This window comes from Anabrus simplex, chromosome 2 (genome assembly GCF_040414725.1).
Source record: "Anabrus simplex isolate iqAnaSimp1 chromosome 2, ASM4041472v1, whole genome shotgun sequence".
Taxonomy (NCBI): Eukaryota; Metazoa; Arthropoda; class Insecta; order Orthoptera; family Tettigoniidae; genus Anabrus; species Anabrus simplex.
In genome coordinates, this window is record NC_090266.1 from 435,551,619 (window position 1) to 435,563,862 (window position 12,244).

The following is a 12,244-nucleotide window of genomic DNA, read 5'->3' on the forward strand; positions in this document are numbered from 1 at the left end:
TATGAGCCTTCAGTTCAAATTTATCAATTTTGTCCTTCAACTCCTGGACCTTTCCCTGCGTTTCCCGATGTTTTCCCTCGGCGGTAACGTTCAATTCATTCTTCGCCCGATCCATGTGCTGATCAATATATTCCTTGCATTTAGTCTCTGTGCCGTCCCGAACCTGCGTTATTTGTCCTTCCATTTCTTCAGTCCTTAAAGACAGATCCTCAAATCTTGTTTGTAGGTCTATCATGGCTTCCGTGCTGGCGTTAACTTTCGATTCCATTTCTTCCATTTTGCTTTCCTGAGCTGTCATTTTTATTTCTATTTTGGCTGTACGCTCATCCAGACGGCGACTGGTTTGCTCTAGCTTCAACGCGAGGGAATCTATGCGTGTCGTCACGTCATCAATGCGAGAGTTAACATGTTCTTTGAGCTCCGCAGCTTGGGCTTTACACGACGCCTCGTATCCGTCTAACCGTGCAGTGAGCTGACTTACTCGACTATTGTGCTGGTCTAAACGTTCTTCAATTTGAGTGGTTGCCTGTCCTAGTTTATTTAATAGTTCTGCCTGCCTATCACTATCAGCCTTTAACTGCTCCTTTAAGAGTCCTGCCTGTCTTTCACTATCGGCCTTTAGCTGCTCCTTTAAAAGTCCTGCCTGTCTTTCACTATCGGCCTTTAGCTGCTCCTTTAAAAGTCCTGCCTGTCTTTCACTATCGGCCTTTAGCTGCTCCTTTAAAAGTCCTGCCTGTCTTTCACTATTGTCCGCATTAGCCTGTTCCAATTTCGCAAGACGCTCATCAAACCTCGCACTCTGTTCCCTGAAAAGCTCTGCCTGCTTCTCACTTTGTTCGGCCAGTAAGGCGGCCATCAACTGTTTAATACCTTCCACATCCATAATACTTCACTTCTTGAGAAATGTGTGCCCCCCTGAATTAAGCTGCTCGTGGTATTTCAGTTCATACGATTCAGTTTCCTAAACTTAGGAAGGTGTGCAATTTTTGAAAATGACCAAGTCGTTTTACGCCAAAATTAGCTTCAAAACAGCTGCGTCACACCTCCTAATAATTACTTGTGTTTCCCTAGTATTTTCCTACGTAATTCATAAACATTATCCCGACATATTGTTTTTTTAATAATTAAATTCACGTAGCCCTTTTTTAAAAATAAATATTACCTAAATCCGCGACCTAAATGGGCTCGGTACTTTACGTGTGCCAGAAATGTGATGCACTTAATAAACATTGGATGTTTTCAGCCTCGAGATTTGGAAGATGCTTTAGCAGACAATTCCCCGTCTCGAACTGACAACATTGCACTGTTCATTTTGAGAAAAAAAATTAAGAGTGATGAGGCTTCCACTCTTGTCCGCGATATCTACCCTGTTTACATTGGATGAATCCCCTAAACTACCAAGGCCTGCTACAAACGCATCGCCTTCGGCATGAACCTGTGACCAGAAGAATTTGAAGAACTCAGTCCAGTCATTTTATCCTCAACAATGGGAAGGTCATTTTATTGCTCCCCTGAAGTTATACAACTCCATAACTTTTTTTTTAGGTCCGCCATATTTCTGAGTGACCATCGTGTATATTTCCACTTAACCTGGTACACGATCTCTTCATTCTTCTCCCTACATCCGTCGGATTTAATTTATTCCAGTCACTCATTCAAATATCGTTGCGCGTGACGTAACTGTCTATGGTAGCGGCTTACGCACTCCATCCGACACATTATTCATATTAACTATCACGTTCACACGCTCTGATTCTATTTTGTATTCCTCTCTTCTAGCAAATTTAATATACGGGTAAAATTTGGTATTTCCATTCGTTCAGTTCTAACCGAATCAATTTGATAATCCTACTACCTTAGGTACTCCTTTTATAGTAGTGGTATTCGAACTTGTGCCTTAATATTGGCTATATCAATATTTATGGTGCCGTAGGGCTTTACAAACTTGCCCCAACAACGGGACGCTAAATTATGCGTCGCGAGAACAATATGTAACTCGCCCCAAACAACAATAAGGCCAAACGTTGGGCGCCAATTATGTAACCTTTCCAAGGCATCAGTACATGAACCAGTTACCATTGTTCATAAATATGACGTTAGAATAGAGCACCATCGGTGAGCTTCGAACTCAGCCCGGTTTGTCGAAGCCTCACCCTCCCCTACTAGAATAGTTCGCTAGCCGAGTCGGTATCGCATTTTCGGGTCTGTGGACTGTCAGATGGGGCGGTAAGTCCTTTAGTAATAGTCTCTAGAGTAGGGGGAAAAGTTAATTATGAGAGGAATACCATTTCATTACCAATGAGAAGAAAGACAATATCTTGTATAATAAATTTTTACTTATACTAGTGAAACACATTATTTACATGGGTATGCCGTAGAAACACTTTACATATATTAACTTGGGTGATCTTAACGTTTAAATGTTCGGTAGTCTTTTCTACACTTCATTATACGTTTAAATATTCAAAATTAAGAAGGCGCTCCCTCTCGAACTATTACACTACCGGTACCTCAGACTTAGAGAGGCGTTTTCTCTCTAATTATTTCACTTTACACTTACACTACTCACTTTACACACACATCTATTCAACATAGGCATACCCAGCTGTAATTCTGTTTGTTTGTCGAAAATTAATATATTCAACTTGCATCAAATTATGATATAAGTTTGCTAGTATCGTATGAATTGAAATAGGCAATTTACACTCCCAATCCCTTGAAAGTCGCGTTACAACAGTACTTTAAGTTATACGTTGCCAAATATGCAGTATGACAAACACGCCCATTTCATTAGGATTTTTAACAACACATATATCAGGACATTATTTACACAACGATGTTACCTATGGACAAGCATTTAGCGACTTCAATACCAGACATCATAAACAAAGTATTATAGCACTACCTGCAACCAATGGACAAGAATATATACATTTCACATACACACGACGGACCGCAGGTGGTCTTATTTCACCTGCCGCTTGTGACAGGAGGCCTTACTGTCTCCTGCGATGAACTCAGGACCTTCTGAGACGGGGTATATCTGACCTGGAATTCCCTATACGCTGTGGATAATTAAAGAAATAAATTGGAGGGGTCCTTCATTTAATGCTCATTTGGAATCTCTGCGACGTTGGCTCTTTTTAAATTAACACGCGTAATCTTTGTACCGAAAAGGAAAGAAACTCACTACTTGTCTCTGTTCTATTTCACTGAAGAAAAACGCCTTCACTCCCCCGTTTAAAGGGGCTCATAAAACTCCAGCTGGGAGCTATCCGTGACACCCTTCCAACGAGCGGTCTACTAGCCTTCTCGGGCAATGGCTCCACGGCAAATAATCTATTCACTTCTTTCAATACTAGCCACAAATGGCATCACATAAATCACGGTCCTATATCAGGCCTAATCAACATGTTCACATCACGAGATCCACTTCGTGTACATTACTAAAGAGTTCCGAGGGAACTTAACATTCTCATTTCACACTATATCTTATGGCTACCGCCTGTTCACCCATTTCATTTCTCCTCTCGGTACATTGACTACGATGCAGATTTATTGATGATCTCCTGCCATCAGAGTTCAAGTTAACTTGCGTATTCGCGAACTAATTAGCGATGTAAGATATATACCCCAATCTCATGCTCCATTCGTTGTTCCAGCAGTTTTAATTTCTAGTAAGGAGGATTTCCTAAGAGCTTGTGAGGTACAAAAAAAAAAAAATCAGTTACTGAGATATCTTTGAGGACTCCTATTGGCTGTAGAAAGATGATAACTGGAGTCGTTTACGTAGAATTATTTAAGCCCCTTTACTTGACAGTACTTCACACATAATTAATCTGAGGTCCTTAAACTTACGTCATGCATTATCAAACCCTTGTAAAAAAAAATGGTAGTGAAATATGGTCGTTCCCAAACCATGAAGAAAGTATTCTATAAGAACCCAAATAAAAATGAAATTATAATTATTATCCCTCTGAAATGGCGTGCTTGCAACCTACGTTACATCTAAGTGAAAAATTTACATATTTACAATGTGACACGACCTTCAAAGATATAAATAATTGGAAATGTACTCAGCCTTCTGGATACCACGTTCACAGCCTTACAGGGAAGCACTCCATGGATTTTAGACTGCTTGCATCACGTCATCGGTGACGTGAAGACCCATGATGACTTCCTGGCAGGTCACGAACATGACGGCTTGATCTGGTATGACGTTCTCGACGTTCTCTGCTACACCAGGCGAAGACAGCTAGGCGTCTGGTTCTCTCTAATATGCAGGCAAAATTCTGGCATTCAGATGGGCGTCGGCGTTCACTCCGGCGTTCACGTAGACATGTAAATGAGGGGAAATGATCTCAAGTGAATACGTTAGTTTATCACACACCACAATTTGAACATATGGTTGGATTTGCTCAATAGCACGAGCATTCCAACCTAATGTCGGTAATGTCCCAGAAGCCCGACATTAATCCCTTCTCATTTATCTATTATTCTTGTAGGCAGCGATTATAGGCCCTGAAATTTCACTAGTTTCCCTAGAAACGACAGTGGTTAGGCCACTAATGTATTAGCATTCTCGTATTCACGACACTTGTTCAGGCCTGTTCTAATGCACTTAGCCGTAAGTCGAGCTCTCACTGTACTGCGGGTTATTTTAACGTGGCGCTGTCCTCAATTAGGTCTAACTGAGCTGTTCACTGACTTTCTTGGTAATTCATATTGATATCAAGCACGTACGCTCCACCCACTTCGCTAACTACGTCACTATATATGTTGGCTGAGCCGTATTAAATTAGACACATAGGAGGCTTGATGTACGACCTTTTTTCACACGGGTATCAGTTATTACGGTTTCGTACCGTTCCTATTTATTAATTTGCGGCACACTGTACACGCTAACATCTCACTCAGAGGGTAATTATTTCCACATACTCACAGAATTTAATGAATCACTGTATTACACTACTCAAATTACAAGATTATTTCTTCACAAACGACTCACTCACAAGCCACGACGGAATACTACCGTACTGGCATTACAATAAGAACGCACTGGCTGGTGTCTCCTTCTCAGCTCATGAATATATCGGCGCGCTACGCTAGAGACCCGAATGCTGAGGGTGGGGGAAAAAATGCAATCCTTTCTCACACATTGGTCCGTTAATAAGCAACGTACAGTAACGAACAGGATATCAAAATGTAGCTCTTGTATTCCCATCTCCACTGAGTGACTGTTATTAAAATAACTTCGTAGGTTCTGAAGCAATCTTAAAAGCGTCCTTTAGTTTTCTGGCGGTGAATGATGACGAGCACAGGGGATTCCTTGTGTTCCCTGGCACGGCTAGAGTCCAACATCTGTTAGTCATTAAGACGCGCCCTTGTTTACAGCGCAGTTATCTCTCTGTCAGTTAAGTAGAGCACTTCTCGGTCTCATAATTATGCGTAAAATTCCCTGATTCAAATGAATGTTTGCGCTTAATTATCCAGTGGGTATTTTGCGATTTATGAAAATTAACAGAAATAAACAGCTGAACGCGATAAGTTGGTAGTGGTGGATGAGCGAGGAAAACATGGTATAATGTTAGTTTTCACGTTGGACCTACTCTCTGGGCTCAGTTAGTGACCTAGATTCTTTGTCACGTGATAACGCGTATGGTTTCATCTCGCTCGTGGCGGGAGTGAGAGAGTTTCGAGTACAAGCGCTCTTGCACCGCCTTGCTGCTAATTACCAGCAACTAGAGCTGGGTCGCGCGACTCTGGATATTGCAACTCGAGTCCTGGAGCGGGCAGAAAAATTCTGACTTGGGCAGTTTTTATCGTAGAATGACGCGGAAAACGGCATATTTCATCTCCTGCATATCATGACATACTATAGGTGACGCTGTGAACGGTCACAATATGTAGCTCTAAGCTATCCAATAAAGTTAAGGGGGTGTGTCTACTCATTCTTGAAAGGTCTCGAATTTTCCACGAGGGTATAAAAACTTCTGATTTCCTGGTCTCCTGGCCACTAGTATAACATCTAACTCAGTGTGTGAATATGTAGCAGGGGGCGGGAAGCGCCTCGTTCTTGAGACAGCAGTTCTTCTACAAGGTAATGGCCTTTTAACATCTTTATTTCCTGCTAGCTCAGCAGTCTAACTCTCGGGGAGGGTTCGAATCCTTTAATATGTAACCCATCTTTTGAAAATGTAAATTCCTTTTCTGTCTATGTAAAATCTACCGATCTCTTTAACTGCAAAGCGGGGATAGAGAGCGCTTTTCCCTTTGGAGCTCCCCTTCATTTTGAAATTGAGGTGACTACGTTTTCATAACCGTTTCTACGCTTCCTTAATGTATTAAAGTTTTCTCATACGGGTCACCTCCCTAGCTTGGGATTAGGCCCTGTGTATCGGCCTAGAGCCATTTAGGTTTTAAAAGGTGTATTTGGAGTGTAAGTTCACGCCTCCAGTCCTCTCTGTACTTTGGGCCAGTAACTTAACCTGATGTTTTATTTTCTTTGCGAAGGCCCTGTAAGTTGGGTATTAAATACCCCTGTTTCTTTGTGTGCCTTGAGGGCAGATAGAAGTGAAATTCATTGTGGCCTTTGATAGGCTTGAACTTTGAGAGCGGGTCTGCTCTTTCCTAAATTTGATTTCTGTGTGCCTCTAGGAAGCTTAACATTGTAATTTGGAGCAAGTGCTACTTGGCATGATGGGGTTTTCTGCCCCTTTGTTCGATTTTGTACCTTGGTAAAGTTGGGCTAATAGCTCAAGGATTGTTATTGTGGGGCTCGAAGCCCAGACCTTGTAATAATCCCCTAACACTTGTAATTTCTTTTTATCTGATTTTGGCTTGTTGTTGACTTGTTAAGTTTTCAAATTCTATGTTACCATTGTTAAGTTTTGAAAATATAACCTTTGTTGAAATTTTAATTCATCTTTCGAACTTGTAGTTAGACTCATTCCAGCCCGCACCTTCTTTCACCTCTGCTGTTCCACAGATACCTCGGAACATTTTACGTGCCAATAAATCTACCGACACGATGCTGACGTATTTGAGCACTTTCAACTACCACCGAACTGAACCAGGATTGAACCTGCCAAGTTGGGGTCAGAATGCCAGCACCTCAACCGTCTCAACCACTCAGGCCGACTTGTGAAAACTAGATGAAGTCATATTTATCTTTATCTTTATCATGTTTAACTTTTTCCCTCCACCAAGATATTTAATGTTTCTCTTTCATGGGCCCCGGAAGTGGGTAGGCCAGTTGCCCCAACCATAAATATATATTTTTTCGGGAATGTTAGATTATAGACCTATAGTACTATGATCTTTTTTTCTTTCCTTCTTTCTTTCTTTCTTAATCAGTTTATCCTTCAGGTTTCGTTTATCCCTCGCACTTAGCGAGGAATTTCACCTCTACCGCTTCAAGGGCAGTGTCCTGGAGCGTGAGACTTTGGGTATGATGATACAACTGGCGAGGAGGGTTATTACCTCGCCCAGGCGGCCTCACCTGCTATGCTCAACAGGGGCCTTGTTGGAGGATGGGAAGATCGGAAGGGATAGACAAGGAAAATTGAAGGAAACGCCCGTGGCCTTAGGTGCCTGGAGGAGAAGTTGGAAAATACGAGAAACCACTTCGAGGATGGCTGAGGTGGGATTCGAAACCCCTCTACTCAGTTGACCTCCCGAGGCAGAGTAGACACCGATCCAGCCCTCGTACTATTTGTTTTCAACTTAAATGGCAGAGCCGGGAATCGAAACCGGGACTCCGGGGGTGGCAGCTAATCACATTAATCACTACACCACAGAGGAGGACTAGTACTATAATGCTATATAATGTTAGTGCTGAAATCCGATTTCTTACTTTACTCATGGTGAACGCCCGAAAATGTAATGTTATTCTTTAATATGGGAATCAGTCTAGAAGGAAATGTTGAAAGTGATGTGATTTCTATCCAGGTTCGTTGTTATCCTAATACTATGAGTTACAATACATTGCACGTATATAAAAGATGCCACTTACAAACTTGCTTTTTATCCGCGAATTTCTGAGGCCACAAAAGTCACTATTTTTCAAGAATGATGAATCTACACATGATAGATTGTCTGACTCTGCTGTTTTGAACCTTTCTTCTGTCATTTTGAAGTTATTCGCGATCACGAATAATAAACAATCGGCTTTTAGTAACGGCTGATGTACAATGGCTGGTAGAGCTGCATGCGGTACTGGATCGTGGCGTCACAGCGCGCCGCTTACGTCAGAGGCCGTTTCACTCGCCTTGTGGAAAAACACTTTTGAACATTTTTTAATAGTAGAAAACAAGGTAACTTACCTCATTGTAATACGTTTACGTACTATTTCATTGGTGTACTTTTCAAAAAAAATATTTTTGAAAATTATGCATGTTCCTTATTGGTATGTTGTGCCTTGAGAGGCCAGAGATAGTAAGATTTTCATGTAATGTTGCCTTGAGTGGGCTGGAAGAAACTGAGAGCCGTTTGCTCTTTTCTAAGTTTTGTAATAGTAAAGTGTGCCTCTGGAAGGCTAGGTATTGTAAATTTTGGGAACAAGTGCTCTTGAATTAGGGGTTTTCTTCCCTTACCTAAATAATACCACTTTCACTTGTAAATTTGTAACCTGGGGGCTTGTAGCCCAGAATTGTTAAGGTCTGAATCTTTATTTTTCCAATTTTTGAAATTGTCATTGTACCTGTAACCTCATGTCATTCACTCACAAGTGAACATCGGCAATGGGTAAGTCGCCGATCGCGATGAAATTTGGAAAACACATTGATGTACACGTAAAAATGATGTCGGCATCAATTTTGGGTGCCAACATTCATTAGGGCGTTAACTACGGGGCCTAAAAGTTGCGACATTTCAAATTCCGCGCGATCAGCGATTAATACCTGCTGGCCAATGCTAAGCTGACACACTGCGTAGCTGGAGACACGCCTCTGCGCCTTCTGCCCTCCCCGCTCCAATTGGTTCGCCTTCGCACGTTCCCCTTCTCACCGCGCTTGCCGGCTGCTTAGCTGTTCAACGGTACCGACTCTATACTTTGCTTCTTTTCGTACTGTAACCCTAAACGTACGATCAGAGTGCCCTTGCTATACGAGCAATTTTTTGTGAAACCTGTTTGAATTGTGAGGTGTTTATTAGGTGTTACTCAATGTATTTATACTAGTGTATATGTGAACTACGTGTAGAGAATTACAATGACTATTAAGTTGTTAGTTATTTCCAGTTCTCTTAACGTGCATTTGTCTTTGTTTCAGACCATATCTGACGACGCCATGAGTATCAATGAGGTGAACCGTCAAATATTCATGCCAACTGCTTTCTACAAGGTAAGATATTATTTTAAAATTAAAATACAAACGAATTCTTACGGGAAGTAGATGGACATTGTCTCCTGGTTTGTCGAATAACCAGAAGAAAAGAGGGCATGCATTTTTGTTGAAAACATGGGAATTAAGTCTCAAAAAATTAACCCACATCCGGTTCAAAATTAGCTTCGTGTTGTGTAACAGTACCTTTTTTATCAGGGTGACGTACTGAATTGCATACTTAAAACCACGCTTATAGAGGTTGATTGAAGTGAAGTGGACCTTCTTTATCCATTGATTCAGCGATAAAGAATAGCACATAGTAATAAAGGAGACGTTCGGCCGCACGTTGTAGGGGGCAATGCGTCCGCCCGTCACCCGGTAGTCCCGGGTTCGATTCCCGGCCAGGTCAGGAGTTTTTAAATGTAAATGATTAATATCCCTGGCCTGGGGACTGGGTGTTTTTGTCGTCCTTAACTTTCCTTTCCTCAAATTAAACACTCTACACTTCCACGCAAGTTCATATCACGTGGTGAAAGTAGTGGCAAAAGATCTACAGAAGTCGACGCCACGAACAAATATCATTTTACAGATACAAAAAGTAAAAAGAAACTAAATTATACCCAAATTCCTTCAATCAATGTGGACTTCTAGAATCATAAAATGTTTTCTAATTGACGTATGGCTGAATTTATTAGTCCATATATTCGTTAATATTTGCGTCCTAGGTGATTGTGGTCCACGGATATGTGCCTTAGTTTGCCAATGCAATAATCCGAGAGGTCGAAATGTTTAAAGTAATCAGAAATTTGTCGGGACTGGTAGTGTGGAAGATAAGGTATTGTTCCTTGTTTAAGGTAGCTTTGTAGAATTTGCATCGATTTCAAGTTTGAAATTACTGAATTCAAAATCTTGGATGACCGACAATCATATTCGAACTCATGACATATTTTAACCTTACTTTTAACGTTCACGCTAATCCATCCTTGACAAATGCTGAAATGCATCAATGACTACGGCTACGTTAAAGTTGACTACCTGAATAGTATGCTAATCTCTGGAACACAGTGGAAGATATATTTCAGTGACGTTCAGGTTTCCGCTCTTAGAGCAGAACGTTCTATTATCTAAGGACATCCATAATAGCTAAAGGAGTAATTGATTGCATCCTTCATGTATAACTCCATCCACCAAAACCCTTTTTAGTTTATTTTTCGCTCAGATTTATAGAATTAAGTATGACATTATTTCAAATATCCTTAAATTCCGAGATACGTACGGGAATATTATGAAACGAAAACTCAGCATCTGTCAAGTATTAACACCTTATATATTGTACCAAGAAAAGTTGATTTTAAAGAGCATGGGGTCTTTCTGAGGGGTGCCTAGTCCTTAGGAGAAGGTACAGAGAGGGAGAATCGCAAGGCGAAATAATAGATTTATATCTTTCTTTCCTTTATTCAATCTCTGGAAGGTCACCCTATTATATCGTCGAATCACAGATGTTTACTAGAAAATAAATCCCAATTTCAACAACAGAATATCAAAAAATCGAGTTGATCAAGTAAAATTCAACTGAATAATGTATTTTGTCAATCACTTATGTCCATCATAGTTTTCATGGCATAAATTAATAATAAAGCACGTTGTAAGCAAATAAGAAATCCTAAAGTCTTTTCTATTGGCACTTGGGATTTCAGACTACTCTTTCTACATAAATTAATTAAAGTAAATTTGGTAATTCCTTCTTGTGAACACATCAAACTCAAATATGAAACACTTGAAATTATACCAGATCTTGTATAAAGTTCTGAGTATTGTCCTATTTTTTGGTAAATTATTGTACACTTTACGTAAATATTGTAAATTGAGATTTTAGATAAACTTCCACTATGAATGAAGCACTCAATTGATATTTTAAAGTTCCAATGAATTAGAATATACGACATTACGAGAGCACACAGTTATTTGAAGGTCTGTCTTTACTTTAAGAGTAGTAAAGCGTTAATTTTCCAAAAATGTTAAGTAAGTTAGCTTTTAATGTTCTTTTTCAGTAATGACACTGTTTATAAAAGTTCTGTTCAAAGTCAGAATTATATTTTTGAATGGAATAAGCACTGATATCACCTGACATACGCCTTCTTGTTGAGCTAGAACAGTTTAATACTGCTCTGCAAGCAGCAATCTGGAACTCAGCTAACAGCAAACGCCACGATGTCCCATGGTACCACGTCCCTGGAACTGTTCCTCGTAGTACCAAGTCCACGTTGATCTGCATCAAATCTCCGTCGATCTCTGTCATTCCCCGTCGATCTACATCGTTCTCCGTCGATCTCCCTCGTCTCGAGTCAGGATTTCTCATGTTACTAAAAGAGTGGCTTTAACACCAGAAAGTCCAACTGACTAGGTTGAAAAAATGTGCAGCAAAGAGGATGCATCTGGATGTGCTAGGAGTAAGTGATGTTTGGGTAAGGGGAGATAATGAGGAAGAGATAGGAGATTATAAGGTGTACTTGACGGGTGTTAGAAAGGGAAGGGCAGAGTCTGGGGTAGGGCTCTTTATCAGGAATACCATTGCACGCAACATAGTTTCTGTTAGGCACGTAAATGAGCGAATGATGTGGGTAGATTTGTCAGTGGGAGGAATTAAGACAAGAATTGTGTCCGTGTATTCACCATGTGAGGGTGCAGATGAGGATGAAGTTGACAAGTTTTATGAAACATTGACTGACATCGTGGTCAGGTTCAACAGCAAGGATAGAATAGTGGTAATGGGCGATTTCAATGCGAGAGTTGGGAATAGAACTGAAGGATACGAAAGGGTGATTGGTAAATGTAGGGAAGAGATGGAAGCCAATGGGAATGGGAAGCGTTTGCTGGACTTCTGTGCTAGTATGGGTTTAGCTGTTACGAATACATTCTTC

The 12,244-nt window shown here is 40.7% G+C and overlaps 1 protein-coding gene across 1 annotated transcript in view; it reads left to right on the forward strand.

Moving 5' to 3' along the window:
• The window catches only part of LOC136864181 (atrial natriuretic peptide receptor 1), a 2,019,422-nt gene that overhangs the window by 1,505,489 nt on the left and 501,689 nt on the right, over positions 1–12,244 (forward strand). Inside the window, exon 9 of the mRNA XM_068226191.1 lies at positions 9,270–9,341. Coding sequence (XP_068082292.1) covers positions 9,270–9,341 — 72 coding nt within the window. The remainder of the gene's footprint in view (positions 1–9,269; positions 9,342–12,244) is intronic.